Here is a 23,840-nt window from a genome sequence, read left to right as displayed (position 1 = left end):
GGGATAACAAAGAGCTCTTCAAAAGCATTCATGGAATAGCATGTTGTACACATGAAGTGGCTGTGAGAAGAATTAATAAAAGAGAGCAGCTGAACTGTTAAAGGGATAGTTTGGTGTATTTGAAATAGGATTGTATGAGGTCCACAGTCGGTGTATTACCTACAGCAGAGGGTGGTCAGCATGTCCCCAGTTTGGAGAAACTGACAGGATTACTAACATAAAAGCCAAGCAAAGCACAGCATTGGAAAGGGTCAGAGCAAAATGTTTTTAGCCACCTGAAACAACAAGAAACACTTGAAAAATCAGTGTACATCGATAACATTATCACTGCTTTACCTTACCATACCTTACTTTACCTTAACTGAAGGCATCATGAATTGCAGCTTTAACTCATGAGTTCTGAACTGAGGTGTTAACAGAGCCAAATGACACAGTCACAAACTAAGTGATTGTGGCAGCGGTAGACCAGAATCTCCCATGTTCTGTTTTGTAAATGGGGACTTGTGGCTCCAAACAGTACAGTATACAGTAGTTCAATATAACAGCTTCAGTTCCCCACTGGAAAGGCTGCTGCCTGGCTGCAAGCAGTAATCATATTCTAAACATATTATACACTTAAACCAATATTGATATTTTTATGTGTGCCTATTTTTAGGTGACTAAACTATGCATTGTCCATAACAGTTTATTGCTTTGCCACTGTGCCGACTCTTCCATCCAGACTCATTTACTTTAGGTGATACACTTACTGTGGATAAGAACCTATCCCTGTAATAACCGCCTTGTTTGGAGCATACAGAGGCCTTAAGTCTGAAGCACGATTCTGCAACTCACCATGCTGTTTCTTGGAAAAGATTTTACCTCATCATACTACAGAAACATTTTCCTCATGCTCTTACTGTCCTTTGAGCAGTTTGTCAAACTCCAGGTCATCTGACATTTGTCTTTAATACAATGGTTTCATCCACTCTTTCTGCCATAATGGCCAGACTGGCAGAGTGCTCCAAGAATAGTTTTCCTTATGGCTGGCTATTCCATTTCTACAGCCTAACCCTGCAGTGGATGCTGATTTCTTGGTTATCTTCTCCCCCCCAAAGGCCCATTTACAGATGGGTTACTTAGTAGTTTTAGTAGTTTCACCCTTTTTCTATTTCACAAAAGGGATTTCACCCTGCCCCTGGGAACTTTAAATGTTAAAGCTTTTTTTTTTTTTTACTGTTTTCCTAGCCTTGACAGTGTTTCTATGTTTAGGGCTACGGGAATATTAAGTTTCTTAAACACTGTGAACTACATACTATGGATGTGAATGATGTATAAACATGCCTAATAAAAATGAAAATGCAACGACCCCATGATCAGATAGGAAGCTGAAGCAAAGGAAGGTGCTGCCCACCTATATTAACTCACTGGGCAGTTTAAATGGTAAATGGTAATGGTGGTAATGATGGTAAATGATGGTGGTAACGATGGTAAATGGTAAATGGTTTTTATATAGTGCTTTTCTACCTATTGGTACTCAAAGCTCTTTACAGTCACAGACACATCTACCCATTCACTCACACAAGCACACACACATTCACACACCAGTGCAACACACCTCGGAGCAACTGGGGGTTCAGTGTCTTGCTCAAGGACACTTCGGCATGTGGCACATTCTGTGGATCGAACCACTAACCCTCTGGTGCGTGGACAACCCGCTCTACCTATTGTTTTCCTTATCCTCAACCTGCTGTTCTCCTGGTTTCAATGCCCTTGATTACATTTCCCTACATGATTACAGCAGGTGCCCCAAAAGTAGACATTCTGTACATGTACAGTTGTTTTCCAGGATCACATAAAATGCAAAGGAGAGGAGCAGAACCAATTGCTAAATAGCCAGACTGCTGTTTCTACCAGAATTGGCATATAACAATTAATCCACCTGTCTGAACCACTGACTGTATGCTGTATAAAGATGTCTGAACCTGGCTTCTGGCATGAACTAGTCTCAGAGATAGTGTGTATCTTTTCAATTGAGAAACTTTCCAACATTCTGTGGTTGCTACTACTTATTTAGCATCATACATACTGGCTAGAAAGCTATTAAACAGTAGATACTGCATATAGATATGCAGTTGGCCACGATGGCTTTCACAGGCAGTTGCTTACTGTCAAGTGTTTGAAGTTGTATTTAGTGCTAATTTTGCAACTGAATAAGTCAAAACACTTCTTATTCTAGAGCCGTACATAACTGAGTAGATGGTTTTTAACCATGAGCAAACTCTCACAACACCAGTAAACACACAAACACGCTGAAAGAAGCACAAAGTGAAACGGAATTGTACCAGGACCCTTTGAAGTGATGAACTGCCTGGGACTAGACGCACTTGTTGTTCAAAGAAACAACACAATTCTTAATATACATTTTGCTTACTGGCTGCCAATTCAAATAATTGGTCATTTTCTCTAATCTGCTACAAATCATTCATTTAGTTTGACAAAACTGTCAAACTATCATGATAAACGTGGAATATATAGGGATGCACCGAATATTCGGCCACCGAAAATCTTCGGCCGAAAATGGCGCAAAACGGAATTTTCAGTTTTTGTTCGAAAGACTGTAATCACCGAAACAACATGGTTGAAACAGGATTGTGATGACGCAAGCAAAAACCGCAGCCAGCACAGGCATGCCGTGTGGACGTATTTCAATATATAAAGTATTATATAAATATTATATAAATATCCACTGATAACGATTTGCATTTAATATATCACCTGAACTCCAAACATCCAAGCAAGGAAGTTTCCCAGTGATGGTGCCGGTGCCCAATACGTCGATCGCGATGACCGGTAAATCGCGAAGGCGGGTAGATTGCGTGCCATTGGGGAAAAAAATAAAATAAATAAAAAAATGTTTTAAATGTTATTCTGATAATATAAAAAAATAATAATAAAAAATATGCTCATTCTAACTGCACAGTGGGTCAATGCTGATTTCCAGCTGCAAAAGCTTCTGCTCCATTATTATTTAACATGAGTGGGGTCAAGTCAAACTTTTTATTTTGAATTTAATTTAATTTTATATTGTGCATTGTTGGATTGTGCTAAATAAATATTTTCATAATTTTGTAATTTATTCTTTGAAACATTAATATTAATTTATGCAATTGCAATGCATTGATTTTAGTGAGGTTATTACACAGTCATAGCCATAAATGCAATGGTACTAATAATTGTCATAACTGCTTTCGGCCCCGGGGTCTTCATTTTCGGTCTTCAGTTTCGGCCAAGAATTTTCATTTCGGTGCATCCCTAGAATATATTAAATGGCTGGCATAAAGACTAGCTGTCTGTTTGAATAGCTTCACCTCAATATGGAACTGCCTACATGGCAGCTTGAGCTGAATTAGGGCTTCAGAACAAACATCACCCAGTACATCTATGCCCAGTGTTTTGAAATGGTATTATTCGCTGGCAAAATAGGTTTAGTAAGTCAATGTGATGCTGCAGCTAAGGTTTCAGACAAGTTTCAGGAAGTGTTCAACTGAACACTACTGGTGGTGATTTTTGTGGCTGTTCCACTCCAAATAGTTTCCAGTTGGCATTTATTTGTAAAGATGTTTCACTATGCCATAAGACTTGGAAAACATAAACTATGCCAAACTCTCCTGCATGCTTTCATCTGAGCCAGTAGACGTCTAGAGTGCATGAAGCAATGGCATGAAAATGTAGATTTTTCTTTCAACATGGCTTTTTTGTCTTTAAATGTGTTCTGTGTTCAGCTGTAATTGTTTAAATATATTTATTTGTGCAACCACAAAATGTGGAAGCCCAAATTCTCACTGTGAAAATATTTTTTTTAAAGCACTCACGTGTTGTGTGTAGACTGTATTTGTGGCAAAAGGGAAGGGAGCTCTGGTGAAGGGGACCTCTTTATTTCTCTACTCTGTCCTCTCTTTCTTTCATATGTGTGTCCTACACTTTGGTGCACAACTTCCTGCACCTCCCCCTACTCCTCTTTGTCCTCCTGCGCTCCTCTTCAGCCAACACGCCTGCCATCCAAGAGGAGAAAGGGGCTTGCTTCCGTTTGGTGAGCTCAGGGAAGCAGTGTTTGCACCCAGTATCTGCCCAGCTGAGCAAACAGCTCTGCTGCTGCAGTGTGGGCAAAGCCTGGGGCCCTCACTGTGACAAATGCCCCCCTCCAGGAACAGGTAAGGCCTCCAACCACTTCAGACATTTATCCTATTTCAGTAAGGCCCCAACCATGCTGTTCTCACTTGTATGCAGCAAACATCATGCCAAACACCATTCAGCATTCTTGCAGTTTAGTTTGGCTTTGCTTTGGTAAGCAAGGCCAATTATATAACTGCCTCAGTGAACTTTGGTACGATGATCCCTTCATATGCAAGATGTTCATTCTTGAAATTATATGAAACCACTGAGGACAGCATGATATATCTTGTTTGGTTTGCAGCTATTGAAATATGCAAGTAGAAAGGTACAAATATATCAACATTTAGCCAAAGACCTAAAATAAATTTGCTCATAGCCACAATGTATAAAATTACATATATAGTGCATTACATAACGTATCTTTAAATACTACTTTAAAGAAGTATTTCTACCAAACAGAGAGCAATTACTTTTAGTACAAAAAAGTTTAACTTAACCATAGGATTATGTGTTTGAACCTGTGTCCCGTATGTTTATCCTGCTACTTGCTGTCTGCATGGGTTTCACAGCTTGGCTGAGTAGTTGCTTCTAGAGTTGCTCTTAGACTACATTATCAAAACCTTTTGCAGTAGCTTAGATCACATCTACTTCAACCACTTTGCTTTATTTTATTTTCCACACATCACAGTATGTTAGTACTGTGGACTCTGGCAGTTACTGGGAGCACTTGCTGGTAGTTCCATCCCTTTACTGTGCATATGTGTTAAAGCTGTGAAATTATCACCATCGACAGCAGATTTCAAAATCTGTAATACTGGGAAACACAGAGATTGAGCCGGTGATGATGGCCTTTATGCGATTTGGCAAGGGTTTGACAGTAAAAAAAGTTCATTTATATGTAAAAGTCCCGCACTACAGCTTTAAAGTTTGTTGTATGCCCATTTCTAATTTAAGACATGACATGACATTAGTCCAGGGTTAGTTTGATTTATGAAGACTATTTGTCATTGTGAACGACAGTTCTGCACAATGCTTTCAAAATAGTATTGAATGGGAGTTTTTTTCGGCTTCTTGGTGAAAAAAAAAACCTGGCCTTCTATTACAGAAGGGTATTTCATCTTGAACAAGTATTAGGCTTGTCTCTCTCAGAACCTAATCTTGGCACACATTCTGGGATGCTTCTTCATATACTACCAACTAGAAATTACTGTTCTGTATTGTCTAGGTCCGTTGTTTTGCCAGTTTCCAGAGCTGTCTAGCACCTGAATTATGTTGTTCAGAATATAGTTTTGCTGCATTACTAATGAACTCACTAATCAGAGTAGATGAGCAATGTCTGAAAGGAAATTTGTTTTTTGATTTGCCAATATATTTTTGTTAAAGCATGATTGGACAGCTGTGCTAGAAAGCATACTGTACCTTCAGTCAAACCAAAAGTTTCAGCATAGGTCTTAAAGAGGAACTACTGTTTATAACAACCTGGACCTTATTTCAGGTTGAGTCCAGAGTTAGCTGTTATCATCATCTGGGGTCTGTAGACCTGAGATGACCTACAGACCCCAGATGATGTACATAAGGTACATTATGGCCTCAGTTGTCCTCAGTTCTGATTGTTGGCATACTTGAGATACGTTATGTTCAAAGAGTTCTAGATGATGGATGATATAGCTTTTCATTCAGTGACATTTGTTAGACAGGGAGAGGGATAACTGCGGATTACTGCAGCAATGGTGCTGAAACTAGACCTTGACTTTAGCTAAACTCACCGGTATAATGGCTACACTCTTATTCACAGTACATGAAAGTGAAAATCAGAGATACACTGTCAGCATATAGGTTGATTTTATGTTAGGAAAACCCACTTGTTGTTCACTTTCCACAATATGTTGAATAGGATCATCTGCGATACTTAAAAAAGTGTCATTTAAACTTGACAAGCCACACATGTCTTCATTACTCACGTCATTTAAGGCTTCCATTTTACATACTGGTGGAAGGTGGAAGAGATGCAAGACTTTAGGAAAATGGAGGAAAATGGAACCAAGCCTTTGTGTTCATCTTTGTATGTTAACTGGGAAAGTTTGGTGGGATTGGCTCATATTTCCACTTAGAGGGCAATTTCAAATTGTGGTTTATGCTGCTCTGTTTATGCTAACACAAAGTGTAAAGTCCCTATTAAATGATATAAAGTTAACGTTATGCTATAAACAATATATACGGATATATATATATATAAAGTCATTTGTATGGTAACTACTTGTGCTTTGTGTTATAATGTAGCTAAATTCAAAGAAATCTGTCCTGGTGGAATGGGATACACTGTTCTACCAAATCCCCCTGTCAACAAGCCAGTGACCACTTACCAGGAACCTATAGTCCTGTTAACCCCGCAACCACTGCCAGCACTAGAGAGACCAGTGGAGGCTTTTGGGACACCAGAAGAGATAATACCAGGTGAGTCTTACATATTAGCAGTGCATGTTGAATTGGTTGAGTTGAGCTAGATTGTCCTTGTGATTGTTTAAACTGGGTCAATGTACTAGCATTTCTACTAATAACTTTAATACTGTGTAATAAACTCAGAACATTGACAGTGAGTTCTCTTTCCATCAATCTTTGGTTTGAGAACATAAATTCCTCCAGTAGTTTGTTAAACTCATCCTGCGTTTAAGAAAAGACTGATTTAATGCAATGCAGAAGTCTAATTTCAATGTTTTCAGACAATTTTTTAATGAATGGCGCCTATGTAACGAATATAATGCAGTGCAACAAATTATATCCACCGTCTCTTGTTCGATGTTTAACATTAATTCCCACTGAAAAATGCTCAGACAGTGAAATAAACAGCAGTCTCACCTTCGCAAATGAGAACCCAGATCTTAAAAGAAACATCCCATGTCATTCGTTTGTAGAGGACAAGGATTAAAGTGCTTTGGCTCGCTACACATCCCCTTCAAAGACAGGCTAGTCCACAAACCCTTCATAAGAAGGAGAGAGAGCGGGAGATCAGCTTCATCGTCTCCTGTTATTATTCTGTATATGTTTGACAGCCACCAAGGGAAGGAGAAACTTTGCAACATTTTAGTCAAAGCCTGACAGAGTCCAAATTACTGCTAGAGTACTGCTGGAGCAGAGTACGTAGTTTTCCAGGCACACAGAACAGGCCTCAAAACCATTCTGACACAGAAAATACTTTGTGTAGATTAGTATTTGGATACTACCGGAAAGTGATGAAGCATCTGGCAGCCATACACATTCACATTTTGGCACAGCAGAAAGTTCAGCTGAGTGGGAGAAAGGTGACGATATTTGTTGTAATATTTCAGACCTAAGCATGTGGTTTACAATGTTTATGACTTTTTTTACAATGTGAAAATCCGTGCCTCTGCATAATTATGTGGCATTTACTAAAGGGTTTACTCAAATAAAGGTCTGGTATTAAGCAATGAAGGTGTGTCATACACACTGCCTGGCCAAAAAAAATCACCACCTGGATTTAACTAAGCAAATAGGTACGAGCCTCCTGTTGGATAATTACTGCATGGGTGATTATCTTTCAGCTGGCAACAAGTTATTTAACCCCAACTGATGCAATGAGTAGTGTCTCTGCTTCTCATTCATGTCTGTTTGAGAAGGGTCAAATCGTTGGCATGCATCAAGCAGAGAAAACATTTAAGGAGATTGCAGAAACTACTAAAATTGGCTTAAGAACTGTCCAACGCATTATTTTTTTGTGATTAACATTTTTTATTTTCATTATTTTAACAGTAACAATTTTAACAACTGTCTGCCAGCATCCATTGCTGTGCTCTTTCATGTACAGCTACTACAGCTAATAAAATGAAATTCATACAAAAATATTAAGAGGCAGCACAGGCATGTGTGTATCCACAATTACTAGAAACTTGCATCTCTCCTATATAACCCTATTTCAGGAGCCCTTTAAGAAATTTAAATATTTGCTCCACTTTACTTCTTATAGATCCAGTCTACCCAATAGTTTATATGACATTTTTTTCAAATGTTGCAACATGCGCCATCTCCACAGCCCACTCTTGCAGAAAGGGCACCTCCTCTGTCTTCCACCCCCTGACAAGTATTTGTCTACCACTCATAATACTGGTTTGGACATTTGATATGTTTATCCTGTCCTGTCAGAGCCCAAAACAAATAATCTGAAGTTAAATGGGAATTGCATCTCTGTGATCTCACACAGATTATCATAAATAATGACCCAGAATTTTTGGATTTTGTCACAAGACCATAAAACATGGACTAAATTACCTTCCTCAGATTTGCATCGCCAACAATTTGACGTGGGTAATAAACCTAATCTAAATAATCTATGTCCAACGCATTACTAAAAACTGGAAGGATAGTTATCATCAGGAACCATCATCTTCGAGGAAGAAATGTGGTCGGAAAAAAATCCTGATTGATCGTGATCGGTGATCACTTAAACGTTTGGTGAAATCATATCGAAGAAAAACAACATTAGAACTTAGGGCTATGTTTAATAGTGAAAGTAAGAGCATTTCCACACGTACAATGTGAAGGGAACTCAAGGGATTGGGACTGAACAGCTGTGTAACCTTAAGAAAACCATTAATCAGTGAGGCAAACCAGAAAAAAGGCTTCAATTTGCTAAGGAGCATAACGATTGGACTCTGGCGCAATGGAAGAAGGTCATGTGGTCTGATGAGTCCAGATTTGCCCTGTTCCAGAGTGATGGGGGCATCAGGGTAAGAACCATGCCTAGCGCCTACTGTACAAGCCTGTGGGGGCAGTGCTATGATCTGGGGTTGCTGCAGTTTCTCAGGTTTAGGTTCAGCAACATTATGTGCTCAAAGAATGAGATCAGATGACAACATGAATATACCGAATGACCCGGTTATTACATGAATGGATTTTTTCTTCACTGATGGCACGGCCATATTCCAAGATGACAATGTCAGGATTCATGGGGCTCAAATTGTGAAAGAGTGGTTCAGGGAGCATGAGACATCATTTTCACACATGGATTGACCACCACAGAGTCCAGACCTTAACCTCATTGAGAATCTTTGGGATGTGCTGGAGAAGGCTTTGTGCAGTGGTCAGACTCTCCCATCATCAATACAAGATCTTGGTGAAAAATTAATGCAACACTGGATGGAAATAAATCTGGTGACATTGCAGAAGCTTATCAAAACAATGCCACAGCAAATGTGTGCTGTAATCAAAGCTAAAGGCGGTCCAAAGAAATATTAGAGTGTGGGACCTTTTTTTTTTTTTTTTTTATGGTGGCGACTTTTTTTTTTGGCCAGGCAGTGTAGCTTGTAATTTGAATCATCTTTCAACTTATCTTTGCATTTCATCGCTAATAATGGAGGGATGTTAAGGTTCTACGGTTCTTCTGAACCACAGGTATGGATGACATTTTTACTGATTTGTGTCTTTATTAAGACACGGTGTGACTGGGACTAGAGGCATGGTAGGGAAATCATAAGGTAACTTAGAACTAATGGTCATTTATTAGGATTTTTTGACAAAAGCAAAATGGAATATACAGTTGAAACCAGATGTTTACATACACTGTGTTAAAAGACACATAAACCTTTTTTCCTCACTGGCTGAAGTTAGATCAGACTAAACCTCTCCTGTTTTAGGTCAGATTACTAAAATGATTTCCATTTGCTAAATGCCATAATAATGAGAGAGAGAATTTCTTAGAGAATTTTTTATTACTTTCTTCAAAGTTTACATACACAAAGATTACTGTGTCTTTAAACAATGAAGGAAAGCCCTGATGATGATGTCATGGCTTTGGAAGCTTATGATAGGTTAACAGACAACATTTGAGTTAATTGGAGGCACACCTGTGGATGTATTTTAAGGCTACACCTCAAACACACTGCTTCCTTGTTTGACATCATGGGAAAATCAAAAGAAATCAGCCAAGATATCAGGAAGAGAACTGTGGTGCTCCACAAGACTGGTTCATCCTTGGGTACAATTTCCAGATGCTTGAAGGTGCCACATTCATCTGTTCAAACAATTATACGCAAGTATAGACACCATGGGAATGTCCAGCCATCATACCGCTCAGGAAGGAGACAGGTTCTATGTCCCAGGGATAAATGTGTTTTGGTCCGAAACGTGCGAATCAACCCCAGAACAAAAGCTAAAGACCTTGTCAAGATGATGGCTGACGCTGGTAAGAGAGTGTCATTCTCCACAGTGAAACGAGTCCTGTACCGACATGGACTGAAAGGCCACTCAGTGAGGAAGAAGCCATTACTCCAAAAGCTACATAAAAAAGCCAGATTACAGTTTGCAAATACACACAGGGACAAAGACTTTACTTTTTGGAGACATGTCCTGTGATCTGATGAAACTAAAGTGGAACTGTTTGGCCATAAAGACCATCGCTACATTTGGAGGAAAAAGGGGGAAGCTTGTAAGCCTGAGAACACCATCCCAACTGTGAAGTATAGGGGTGGTAGCATCATGTTGTGGGGCTGTTTTGCCGCAGGAGGAACTGGTGCACTTCATAAAATAGACGGCGTCATGAGGAAAGACCATGTGGAAATATTGAAGCAACAGGAAGCCAGGAAGTTAAAGCTTGGGCGCAAATGGGTCTTCCAAATGGACAATGACCCTAAGCATTCTGCCAAAGTAGTTACAAAGTGGCTTAAGCACAACAAAATCAATGTTTTGGAGTGGCCATCACAAAGCCCCGATCTCAATCCCATAGAAAATTTGTGGGCAGATCTGAAAAGGCTGTGCGAGCGAGGTGGCCTACAACCCTGACTCAGTTACACAAGTTCTGTCAGGAGGAATGGACCAATTCCAACAGACTATTGCGAGAAGCTTGTGGAAGGATACCCAAAGCGTTTGACCCAAGTCATACAGTTTAAAGGCAATGCTACCAAATACTAAGGAAATGTGTGTAAACTTCTGACTTTGAAGAAAGTAATAAAAAATCTCTAACAAATTCTCTTTCTCATTATTGTGGCATTTAGCAAATAGAAATAATTTTGGTAATCCTAACTGACCTAAAACAGGAGAGGTTTAGTCTGATTTAACTTCAGACAGTGAGGAAAAAATGTTTATGTGTCTTTTAACACAGTATATGTAAACATCTGGTTTCAACTGTATATGGCCAGGTCCATATATCTGGATAGCAAATCAAGTTGTGTTATTATTTTTTTTCGGTGCCGGTGAGGTCAGCAGCCATCGTGCTCCGACCTATCTTATCTTGTCTTATTTGAGCTATTTACCATAACTTATTCAAAAGTTCTGATTCTCAGCTTTCATTTAAGAGACCGAACATAGATATGAAATGAAACAATTAATATTTTTATTGTTATATATCCAGCAAAGAAAATTACACTTTTAGATGCATTTGAAATGTATTTCTGAAAACATAAAAAACATTTCAGACCATGATCGAATTTCTTTGTTTCTTTTGGTCAGTTGCAACAAGTGCACCAGATCAGGTAGGTTGAGTGCTTTAAAGACACAGTCTGCATGTACAGACATTCCTTTCAGCCACTGAGGAGTTGCAATTGCCTTTGCATGAAGTCAGCACTATCGTTGCATGACTTTGTCTAGTCAGCTCTGAGCAGCAACTTAATATTTTTGATGTGTATATGCACATCTAAGAATCACAAACAGACAGAGTGAAATTCTTGACCTCTTTGACAAATCCAGACAGAAATCCACGGTAAAGTGACAGGATGTTTTTGTTTTTTGCTTCCTGGCTTCTTTGCTGAGCTATTCATTATTGCTCTCTTATTAAACTGCCATGAGTTGCCATGCAGGCTGAATGCTAATCTGCTTCCCGGCACAACACCTACATTGCATGTCAGAAGCCGTGTGCAAAACTTAAAAGACTGTTTTGACCGAAACATGTATACACGTCTCTACTGATCCTGTCTCTTTGGTATTATTGTCTGTGTCTTGTCATTGAAGGAGCTGGTAGATCCTGAGGTTAGCAATAGACCAATAGTTGATCCTATCCTGCCCCAGCTCTCTCCAGGTGTGTCCACTGTCAAGATGGAGGCAGCCTATCCAGGTGTCTGCTTTACTACTCTTTAAACTTGGTGTTAAACTTGGTATGCTGGGCAATTTTGGACATCTTAGACTGAGCTTGTCAAAGTTAAGGCATATCACACTCGATATGTTAGATTTAGCAGTTGTAAATTCTTTCTGGTATTGGCCTGGAAAATATGGCAACATATGCAGCAATTTTAAAGCTCACTGTTGTGGCTTGGGCCGACATCATCAATTCCAAAATGGACAAAGAAGTGAAGCATGAATGAAGTTCAGGTGGGCGGTTGACCCCAAAAACAGTAGGAAAGTAATACATACAATTTATTTGGTTTACTTGCTTGTAACCTGTTTTCCTTCCAGAACGGCATTCAAATATCAGCAGGAAATCGTATTAGATACTATGGAATTAAATTAATGTTTGCCACTGTGTAATTCCTAATTTCATAGAGGTTGTTGAGAGGACTTCTCCTCCGGCACCAGTGGAGATCCTTCCATCTAACGCAGGCCAGGACATCGCTCCCACCCAGGCAGCAGGTAATGCTAAACCATTCATTTTTGGGTGTCAATGCAAACAAAGTTGCAGGATCCCTATTGTTTTTCTTCCGATTGTTATTCTTCTTGCCATTCCACTTTGCCAAGGTGTCAATACACATGCCTAATATGCTTGTGTACAATCATGCCAAGTATCGTGAAATTCGGCCTGTAGGTGGCGCTACAACGACTACATGTTTATATCTCACAAACCAACACAGTAAACTGCTTTATATTTGACAATAATAATCTGTGGATCACTCCTTACAAGCCCACCAAAGTTTGTGCAATACGGTCTATAGGGGGCGCTACTGGTGACTTATGCCTCTGCATCCCGCTCACTCGGGAACGACTTCGCAACGGCATGGACCCCCTTATGAGCGCTTGCAATCATCTTGTCTTTTTCTTTTCTTTGTAGTTTATCCCCATTATCTCTTTTATGGATTTGGTTACACCAGCTTTTTGTAAATATTGAACAAAAGTCTGTAATCACTTGTTATAAACTGGTGATTACTACTTAGTTTGGGCTCAGTAGTTTAATTTAAACTGGGTTGCACCATGAAAGCCAACAGCTTGTAAAGACCTTATTGATGTACATACTGATATCAGTCTGCTGGAATTTTGGAATCATCAACTTCACAAGCAGTAGCTAACTTCTGAAATGTAGTTTTAAATGGATTATTTACTTACACAAACAATATTTAAAGCTTTTGTTTTTACTGATCGAAAAATATATGTTTCACTGTCTGTATTATCATTTACAATAAGTGGAAAGAATCTGATCATGCACAACTAATAGTCTGTAAGGTTACTGGCCCTACATCTCATTATCTGGCATTCATTGGTATTGTTATTAAACCTAATTTCAACCCGCACATTTACAGTATACTGGATTAGCAAATCCACATTAGTGTTGTTTGCTAATTAGTTAGTTAGTTACACAATAGTTACCCCTAACAGTCACTGGGTATTTAATAAGAACAGTTTTCTACTACTACTACTGCTACTACTAAGAGCTACCTTGTTTGGTCCAATCTCCTTTCATGAAGCAATGTACAAATCTCATAGCCTAGCAAACACATACATAATAACTAGTCATAACCCATGAAGAGCCAGTTCAAAATTAACAATTCTATTCTAAGTTAGTGAACAAGTGATGCACAGCTGAAAGGTTGCTAATAGAATTGCCCTTGGTACGTACCTGACCCTTCTCACCATGTCACATACCTCAAACTTGTTCATCACTGAAAAGGCATGGATAAAATTAGCTGTAATTGGTTGACTGTACTCATGTTGAATTGTGATGTATAAAATCATTCACTCAAGTTAAAAAAAAGACTGCAACTCCAATATACCCATAGCTTTCAGGAATGTGCATATTCATCCTGTGCATATCAGGAATAAAAACAAATTTATTTTTCTTCCACAAGTGGATCATTAGAGTCTAACAGTGAGTGAATCATATGGATCATATGAATTCAGTTCTGTTTAGTGCATTTAGTTATTTTGGGCTACTTTGTGGTACAGTTTGTGAACATGTGTCACTTTTATATTAAGCCATAACTTGAGATACTTTAATGGTATGTTGTGCATCTTTGCAGGTCTTTATAGTATCTTGTGGGCCCCATTATTAGCTCTCCAAATTGCTGCTGCATTGATGCGCTCTTGTCTCTCTTTTGGCCCAGAGGTGGATGAATGCCAGATCAACCCTTATATTTGTGGCCCAGGGATTTGTTACAATACAGCTGAGAGCTACACCTGCCACTGTGACGAGGGATACCACCTGGATGACACCCAAACCACCTGCATAGGTAAATAATCAAATGGTCAGAGTTGGCTATTGAGGTTAAAGGTTTTTTTGTGCATATTTGTTTCAGCAGGTTTGCCTGGCTAATAATAAGCTGTGTATGCAGTGTATAATGGCAATACCAACATGATTTTACCTGGAGCTTAGAGCAGTTTTTAGTGTTTGTTCAGATTTGTGAAATGTATTATCTGTGTGCAATAGACATGAACAGCCAATGGCTGTGTTCTCAACATACCACAAGCGTTGACTACTCTACCTCTGACCTGTTTCCAGCTTCTTATTTACAGTACAGTTCTTCAGACACAAGAAGAACAAACTGAAATGTAAAATCTGAAGTCTGAAACCTGAAAAGACTCTGTGTATGCTCTCAGTAACTTTTATTGGGACTAGCTGTTGCTCCAGAAAACGTCTTTCAGTTGTGCTGCTTTGCACACAACAGTCCATGTTTCAGTGGCCAAAACTGGCAATTTACCAACTAGCTGTAGTTAGCTAACCTCATGCAGCAAGCTTGTGCGTGCAATGTGCTTCTGCCATTTTTGAATGTGAGTCAGTTCTGTCTGTTCCCCTTTTCTTGTCTATGTACCTTCATGGTTCAGTGTCATACAGTTAGGGAATGAACTTGCACCTTCCTCCAAAAGTGAATTTCCATACATGTCTGTGGTGATCATCAGTCACAACCAGGACAGTGCTTACTAAAGTTTTTTTATTTTTTTTTCCATTAGATTAGACATTTAGGTTTCTTATGTAGGAATGGGTGTTTTTGTCACTAGAGATTAGTCTGGGGAAATGGATATATGACCACAAACTACTTTAAAATCAGTAATTAGTGAAGAGAGTAGTGGTGCCCGACAAAATGCCACAGAGATGCCTAAACCACAACAAACTGTCTTGGATGGCCAGTTTCACAAAGACACATTTTAACTATGGCTTTGATTGAACTCATTGTCAGACCACATTTCTAAATGAATCTGTCGCACAGATTCTTTTATTCTTGACTAAATAAAAGAAACCATCCACAGAAACATCTGTCTCCTTGAAGAAGTCAACAATCACAAAGATATTCAGCTGGAAATATTTGGCAAAGATCTGGAAAAATGCAACCAGAGCATTTTCTTTTCTGCAGAATCAAAAAGCTAATTTTCTTCTCAGTCATTTTTCCAAATTCTTATCAGCAAGCCAAAAGCAAACAGGTCAGGTGGTGTTTCTGAGTGTTGTCAAGGAGGTCTGCATTAAGATAGAGTTAAGATAGTGCTTATAACTACTGACTTGTATTTAACTAATCTAAGAGTCAATTTTAGAGTGTTCTAACAGTACTTTTTTTGACTGACTGGTCAAAAACCACGAATGTCCAGAATGCATTTGTTAGAATGTTATCCTGCTCTGGAATAAATATTGTTAAAAACAATGTGAACATGTCAGGAAAAATGCTCCATCAAGCATTAAGACATTATGTATGCTCTGTACCACCACAGCTTCTAGCAGAACCAACATTTCACCAAAAAAGCTCTGCACATGAACAAGTGCATAATAATACAATTATAAGTCAGTGGAATTTTGGATGAGACCAGCAACCACACTGTAACCAGATTCTGCACCACCCTGCTCCCTGCTTCATCGCCCTTATTGGGATATAAATATAATGCACTCTGTCATTACGTGGTTTCCTGCCATTTCAACACAGCTCTCTCCACCCAGCAAAATTATGCTGAATTAGGGCTGTGAAGGCAAACAGGCCTGATGATTATTTCCCCATAGCTGCAATAAAAGAAGGACCAAATAATGACCTATTGAGAGGAGGTGTCTATTAATAAGCTAAGCACAAAAAACAAGCTCTGGGGTTTTGGTTTTTAGAAATACTTTAAAATCTTAAACATAATCATCACACTATGGTGGTACATAAACCAAGGAAATTGTACCATTACCATAAGTAATGATGTCTCCTTTCACCTGCTCTGCTTTAACTACTGCACTCTACCAGATGTTTGTCATCATGTAAAAATCATTAGAATGCATACATGTTCTAGTATTATTACAAAATTTTATATTTACAGTGTGTTTACGTAATCAGTTTACTAGTTAAAACTAATATCATAACAAGGTTACCTACAAATGTCTTTGAACGTGCTGTTGGGATTGGCATTTGTTATGTGCTTTGAGTCCTGGCTAAGTTTTCTACTTTCTTCATAGATATTGATGAATGTTCAGACAGGACGGCGTGTCCCTCTGGTATCTGCTACAACGAGCCAGGGAGTTACAACTGTGGTTCCTGTCTTGATGGCTTTTTAGGGGAAGGAGGCCAGTGTGTCGGTAGGTCTAACAATCAATGTATGCGTGGATGTGTATATGTTTAGAAGCTTATGTGTGTGCGCCTTTAATTCTCGACTGGCATAACCATTGCTGTGTGATAAACCTAGCTGGAGGAGAACTGCATCTTGTGTACATATAAATGACGTAAGCAAATATGCACTGACTTTAAAAAATAGCAAATAGGCTGCAAATACCTCAGATGTACTTAGCTTTAATTTATGTGTTTTCAGATTTCAGATTTCATGTTACTTTCAGTGTGCATGACTGCACTGTTTGTAGTTATACTCCTACTAGAAACTGGATTTATAACAACCTCTAGTATAATCCACTTATGGTGTGATCCAAATAGGAATTAGAATACATGGTTTTTGGCATAAGTAGACTTACATGACTCACATCCCTTGTTTGTCTTTTTTGGTAAAAAGTATCATTTTTGTACTTGACACTTGGTGCTGGTGTATTACTGGAAGCATTCTGCAATCTTAACTTTTGGACTATTAATTAAGCTAAGTATTCTCTGAATAGTTAGATTACATCCAAACCTGACTTTATGCAATTCTATCTATCAACACATACGGAACTCAGCCCAGGAAACATTTGCAGAATAAAATACCCCACAAATCAAGCAGTAAAACCAGTGAACCATTCCAAAGAACACACAGTATGAACCCACGTTTTCCTGAAAGCGCTATTATTTCTAGGAAAAACCAAAGGTGTGCCCATCTCTCCTCTTTCAGTACTTTACAGGTCCCGTATCCCATGTGACATGAGGTTAAATGTGAGGTTTTGACTGTTCACACACCACATAAGGCAAGCCAAGCCACAGTGGGGTGGCAGAGAAAGGTGGTGGCAGTGAGAGGAAATAATTAGGCAATGCAACAGAGACCTTTATAGAAGTTAATAACCCACCTCACAGATGTGAGGTTTACATGACACATGCCACATGTCACATCTCCTATACAGCTCAGATCAGCTCCATAGACCAGCATGAAACTCTATCGGTTCAAATAATGAACGGATGCATTAAAAATTAGATGTGCTTCTTTGACTGAATTATCAGGGGATATATTAACTACAATTCCCAAGGTGCATTTTTGGCAACTTAAATTGCCTGATGCGAAAGTCTGAAAACACAATGTACAGTTTAAATTTGTCCGTTTTGTTAGAATTCAACAACAACAAAGTGCTTGGAACTCATGATGGGCTGGTTTGTCAAAACATGATTTCTCAGAGCCAAAATAATAGATAATAAAAACTGGTAACTGGTAACATGGGCCGTTATTGCCACTAGACCATTACAAAAGAGAACAGAACATCTCCAACTGCATGATTTTTTTTTTACTCACTTGAGTCTATGGCAATCTCGCATATATAACACTTTCCAGCATCTGAAATAGTGACTTCTGTTTTTCTGACACCCTTCAGACAGCTCTTCTCTTCTGTTTTATGATGTCACTTATGTAGCTTGGAGGATGTGCTGCCGTAAAGGTGTAATTTGCAAGAGCGATATAAAAAGTGGAAACATTACAGATTACATGGAAAATTGAACATGTTTGTATGCAACTTGCTCTGCATCATGTAAACTGACACATATCTGTGACAGTTTTAAGGCAGGCATATACTGTATCCTCTGGTCTAGCAGGGCAAGAAACAATGTCATCAGATATTCTCACAGGTTGGAAAAGCAGATTGCCTACCTATTTTGTTGGAGGCAAATCTGAAAATGACAGTACTACTTTTAATGTAGTTTTCATTTTCAAATGACACAGATAGCTTGAAACTTTGTCTAAATCCCGTCTTTTGTCTGATCCTTTCCTGTCCACTAAGGACTAGTCCTTTTGGTGGTCTAAGTTAACTTGATGAGTACATTGTCATCGTAACTGCCTGCCTGGTCAGCAAAAGCCAACAAATACAGTATGTGTTATAAGTACAGATATAAGTGCCAATAAACGAAGTTGTTGTGACAACACATTGGTGTAGTGGTTAGCACTGACGCCTCAAAGCAAGAATGGTTTGGGTTCAAAGCCAATGGCCCTCTAGCTTCCTCCCATAATCCAAAGACATTAGGTTAATAGGTGATTATAAATTAGACTTGAGTGTGATTGGTTGTTTCTCTCTTTGTGTTAGTCCTATGATAGACTGTCCAGTGTGTACCCTACCTCTCAATGACAGCCGAGATTGACTCCAGCCCCCTGTGTCCCTCTGAGGATGAATGAATACACAAAGTTGTTACTGTTCTACTGTTACTGGTCTAGGCAGTGCTTGTATAAGTGGCATACATCTTTACCATGTAACATGCACACTGAAACTTGATCAACACCACCTCATAGTTAACAGCAGACCTTTTCTACAGAGCTGGTGGTGCTCTGGATCAACAAAGAATAGCATTTCAACAATTACACTGCAGTTGATTTAGGTGCAGATAAAGCAAGTTTAATGATGTTGTTGAGTTGAATTATTAAATGCCAGTCTGTGCTGCCACTGGATATCAATTTACTATAGACCAGTTGTAATATGCCACTCTGATTAGTCTGTGTTTACCTGATGTGTTTAGCCCTCAACTATTTAATTAAAACAGTTTCCAACAGGCATTATTAAAACATTTTACTGTATGTAAGAAACACTGCAGGTCATTAGCAGCCCATTTAGAGTTTAGATCTTTCACAAAAGTTCACATATGTCTATTTACTGCACTCACATATATCTAAAATCCCGGTGATGTGATGTAGTTGTTCCATTGTATCTGTTGCAGATGTAGATGAGTGCCAGGATCAGCGAATCTGTACCAGAGGCCACTGCCAGAACACTGAAGGCTCCTTTTTCTGTCATTGTGGGCCAGGCTTCAGAGTGTCAGAGGAAGGAGACCAATGTGATGGTATGATATGAACAATCTGTACACTAGTAACCCATACTATAATAATAATACACTGATACATTGGTGTAATACTAATACATTTGTTGTTTTTCACAGCAAATGGTCAATTGTAAAATGATCGAGTGGTGGAGTCATGTGCACAAAAAACAACATATTTAACACTGCATGCCAGGGCAAAAACAGGCTACAAAGTCCAAGAAACCCTAAGACATTAAGACATGTGTCATGGTCTGGCTCAAATGCCCACAACAATGGGGAAACGCACCAGTATTTCAACCAAACAATACTTTATTTATTCACCAGATGAAATCAAATTAATGTGCCAACTTAACATGTGAGATGTGGAAGTCAGTAAAGTCAGTGGTGTGTGATGAGCATGAGTGAAGAGTATGTGTGCAAATGTTGTAAAGTGTAAAAGACATACAATCAACCAAAAGGAACGGAACCAAAGAGTCATGTGAAGTCCCTGGGAAGAAGAGCAGAGAGACTGGTTAGACAGGTACAACTTTTTGTAACCTGGGCACTGGGCACCACAGGTGCTCCAGATCACATAATCAGCTACCTGCAGGAGAGACAAACAGGGATTACACCCAAAGATGACACCAGGGGTCATCACACATGGTAAAACACAAGTACTAGCTGTGCAGTAAAGCATATTGTTGCTGCATAGGGACCCCGGTAAATGTGTAGATTAGCTGTGATCAGGGCAAGAATATAAAACTGGTTCTAGTTAAATCACAAATCTTCATTCATTCAAAAATTTAGCTGAACGGAATACATATTGAATATAGACAAAATCACTGGAAAGTATTGTAACAATACAAAGTGTTATATTCATGGCAAATGAAAACTGAAATGTTTTTATTAATTCAATTTTTGTTTTTTTAACTCCTTATGGGAAACATAAAGAAACATAAACATTTAAATACTTCAAGCTTAAACCTGCCTACAAACACCTTTGCGTAATTTCATTACGAATAACGATTAGTTTCATTGAAAACTGTGATATGTGTTCCAGATGTGGATGAATGTGTAGAAGAAGCCAGACCATGTGCGGATGTAGGAGAGTGCGTCAACAACATTGGCTCCTACACCTGTACCTGCCGCCAAGGGTACCGACAGATCAACGGTACCAGCTGCATAGGTATGCACTGGGACAGAGGGACGTTCTCCAGACCTGTTTGTGCTCCAGCCTTTACACATTCTAGAGTTACACAGATGTATTGACAAACACACACCTCTTGGTGGGTTTCTGCTTGTGTTGTTCTAGATGTTGATGAGTGTGGGGATGAAGCAGAGCTATGTTCCCCTCATGGCAAGTGTCTCAACACAGAAGGATCCTATCTTTGTGTGTGTGACAGTGGCTTCACTGCTAACCTTGACACACCCTCCTGTGACGGTAAGATGCAACTACACAGACAAATCACACAATTGAAACATGCTTTTAAAATATACAGTACACAGGTTTGACCAATACACTTTTAGTTTCCATATCCATGTCAGAAATCACATGGAAAAATACTGTGTTTCCATTTCCCTTGCCATGTAGGTTAAATAAATAAATAAAAATCTATATTTTTTAGTCAAATATTCACATTAATTCAGAAAAACTCTTTCTCTAGAACAAAACAAACGTTTTACTTCTCAGATAATATGACATTACTCAATATGGCAGGGGTTCATTATGTTGATAGTGCGGGTAGATCGCGTGCAGCAAGACAAACGTTCATCTTTATTTTTACTTTATATTTGCAACATGCCCTCAGTACAGCGCATACATCCACAGCAGTGCCATGGAGAGAGAGAGTTGCGACACTCTTTGATGTCGCCGCTATGGCTGTCACGTGGTTCATGTAAACCCAATTAGTTCCTAAACATACGCTGGCTGTCATGTTCTTCTATGGGACAGACAGCAGCGATTGCATTATTGAACGGCAAATATAAAATAAAACACACACCCAAGTACTTTTTCAGCTGTTATTACATTATTGCATTTTTGTTAATGTCAGTTTTGCATTTGGAGAGGCAGGGTGACAACGAAAAACTTATACTTAGATAGGTTTTAGGCTACATGGAGAGAGAAGCTTAGTGTTCATGTTCGCATGGGTAGTAGCACTGGCTTTAGAGGCTCTAACTTAACTTTTCCATATCATTCATCTGATGGTAGACGTCGTGATATTCATTTGAGCACAACTGGGCTGTATTAGGCTATTGATTCCCGTGATTTTGCTTATAAATTCCGATTCAGCTATTAGCCTACCTTCGTGATAACGCAAAGAGGTCTGCCATGGCGGTCCGTTCAGAATTCGCCTAGAAGCTAGCTCACTTCTTCTGATGAGTGGCCACCCCCAGGACCACAACGCCAGTCCTAAAATTCCCGTCATTCCTAATTAAATAACCCTCGCTCAAATCACGAGTCACGACAATGCCTTGACATACGGGATAGCAATCTGTCAGCATCTCATCAAGCATCAGCAAGTAGTGCTGGGCAAATTGAACACTAGCCAAGTGAACATGGAACAGGAACAGTACAACAAATTAAGTACAGTACAAGTAACATAATTAAAAGTTAGTATATCCCAAAATTCAATTAAATAAAAGGTGTTGCTATAAAGGTGGTAGCGATTCATCACCGAACTACCTTCACAGCAGGGGAAGTCGCGCTGGCTAATTAGCTAGCAGGCAATGCTAGAAAATTGGTTGAAACAACCAAGATAAAATATAAATAATTACGCTGTGCATATACAAATGAAGACCAGTATAAGCATCGCAAAGGGCCTCTGATACAATATAGACAGTTGACAATTCAAAAGAGGTCGATATTTCAGCAGCTTAGCTCTGGAACAACTCAACTCGCAGCAATGTAAGTGAATGAGGTCCAACGCCCAAATGACAGTGTTTGGAACTAATCCGACTTTCAAATCCGGAAGTAGGCGGTTAAAAGCGCCGCCATTTTTTACAACGGAGGTCTATGGGAGTGTCGCAACTCTCTCTCTCGATGGCACTGATCCACAGCCACGCACAACTTCAACAACAACTCAAAACTACTGTCTTTCTTAAAGAGACAGCGCTATTTTTCTAAAGGTTTTAAAAATAAAAATAAAGATGGATAGAGCTTTTGACACTGTAGCAACAATTAATATGACAATTAATGTGACTATATATATATATATATATATATACATACACTATATTACCAAAAGTATTCGCTCACCTGCCTTTACTCATTCTATGAACTGAAGTGCCATCCCATTCCTAACTCATAGAATTCAATATGATGTCGGTCCACCTTTTGCAGCTATTACAGCTTCAACTCTTCTGGGAAGACTGTCCACAAGGTTGAGGAGAGTGTTTATAGGAATTTTTGACCATTCTTCCAAAAGCGCATTGGTGAGGTCACACACTGATGTTGGTCGAGAAGGCCTGGCTCTCAGTCTCCGCTCTAATTCATCCCAAAGGTGTTCTATCGGGTTCAGGTCAGGACTCTGTGCAGGCCAGTCAAGTTCATCCACACCAGACTCTGTCATCCACGTCTTTATGGACCTTGCTTTGTGCACTGGTGCACAGTCATGTTGGAAGAGGAAGGGGCCCGCTCCAAACTGTTCCCACAAGGTTGGGAGCATGGAATTGTCCAAAATGTTTTGGTATCCTGAAGCATTCAATGTTCCTTTCACTGGAACTAAGGGGCCAAGCCCAGCTCCTGAAAAACAACCCCATACCATAATTCCTCCTCCACCAAATTTCACAGTTGGCACAATGCAATCTGAAATGTACCGTTCTCCTGGCAACCTCCAAACCCAGACTCGTCCATCAGATTGCCAGATGGTAAAGCGTGATTCATCACTCCAGAGAACGCGTCTCCACTGCTCTAGAGGCCAGTGGCGGTGTGCTTTACACCATTGCATCCGACGCCTTGCATTGCACTTGGTGATGTGTGGCTTGGCTGCAGCTGCTCGGCCATGGAAACCCATTCCATGAAGCTCTCTGCGTACTGTACTTGGGCTAATCTGAAGGTCACATGAAGTTTGTAGCTCTGTAGCAATTGACTGTGCAGAAAGTCGGCGACCTCTTTGCACTATGCGCTTCAGCATCCGCTGACCCCTCTCCGTCACTTTACGTGGCCTACCA

The 23,840-nt window shown here is 39.4% G+C and overlaps 1 protein-coding gene across 5 annotated transcripts in view; it reads left to right on the top strand.

Annotated features, from left to right (window-relative positions):
• Positions 1 to 23,840, top strand: part of ltbp1 (latent transforming growth factor beta binding protein 1) — a 112,312-nt gene that overhangs the window by 65,414 nt on the left and 23,058 nt on the right. For 2 of the 5 annotated variants that reach the window (XM_084561603.1, XM_084561607.1), the window contains exons 11-20: positions 4,026 to 4,193; positions 6,436 to 6,609; positions 11,614 to 11,636; positions 12,112 to 12,214; positions 12,640 to 12,726; positions 14,409 to 14,534; positions 16,718 to 16,837; positions 19,590 to 19,712; positions 20,731 to 20,856; positions 20,983 to 21,111. In XM_084561603.1, the coding sequence (XP_084417729.1) occupies positions 4,026 to 4,193; positions 6,436 to 6,609; positions 11,614 to 11,636; positions 12,112 to 12,214; positions 12,640 to 12,726; positions 14,409 to 14,534; positions 16,718 to 16,837; positions 19,590 to 19,712; positions 20,731 to 20,856; positions 20,983 to 21,111 (1,179 nt within the window). The remainder of the gene's footprint in view (positions 1 to 4,025; positions 4,194 to 6,435; positions 6,610 to 11,613; positions 11,637 to 12,111; positions 12,215 to 12,639; positions 12,727 to 14,408; positions 14,535 to 16,717; positions 16,838 to 19,589; positions 19,713 to 20,730; positions 20,857 to 20,982; positions 21,112 to 23,840) is intronic. The other 3 variants (XM_084561604.1, XM_084561606.1, XM_084561605.1) reach the window with 3 other exon arrangements.

This window comes from Chelon labrosus (genome assembly GCF_963514085.1).
Source record: "Chelon labrosus genome assembly, chromosome: 15".
Classification (NCBI taxonomy): Eukaryota; Metazoa; Chordata; class Actinopteri; order Mugiliformes; family Mugilidae; genus Chelon; species Chelon labrosus.
Note: the sequence above shows the minus strand (reverse complement) of the source record. Positions and strands in the feature narration are given on the sequence as shown.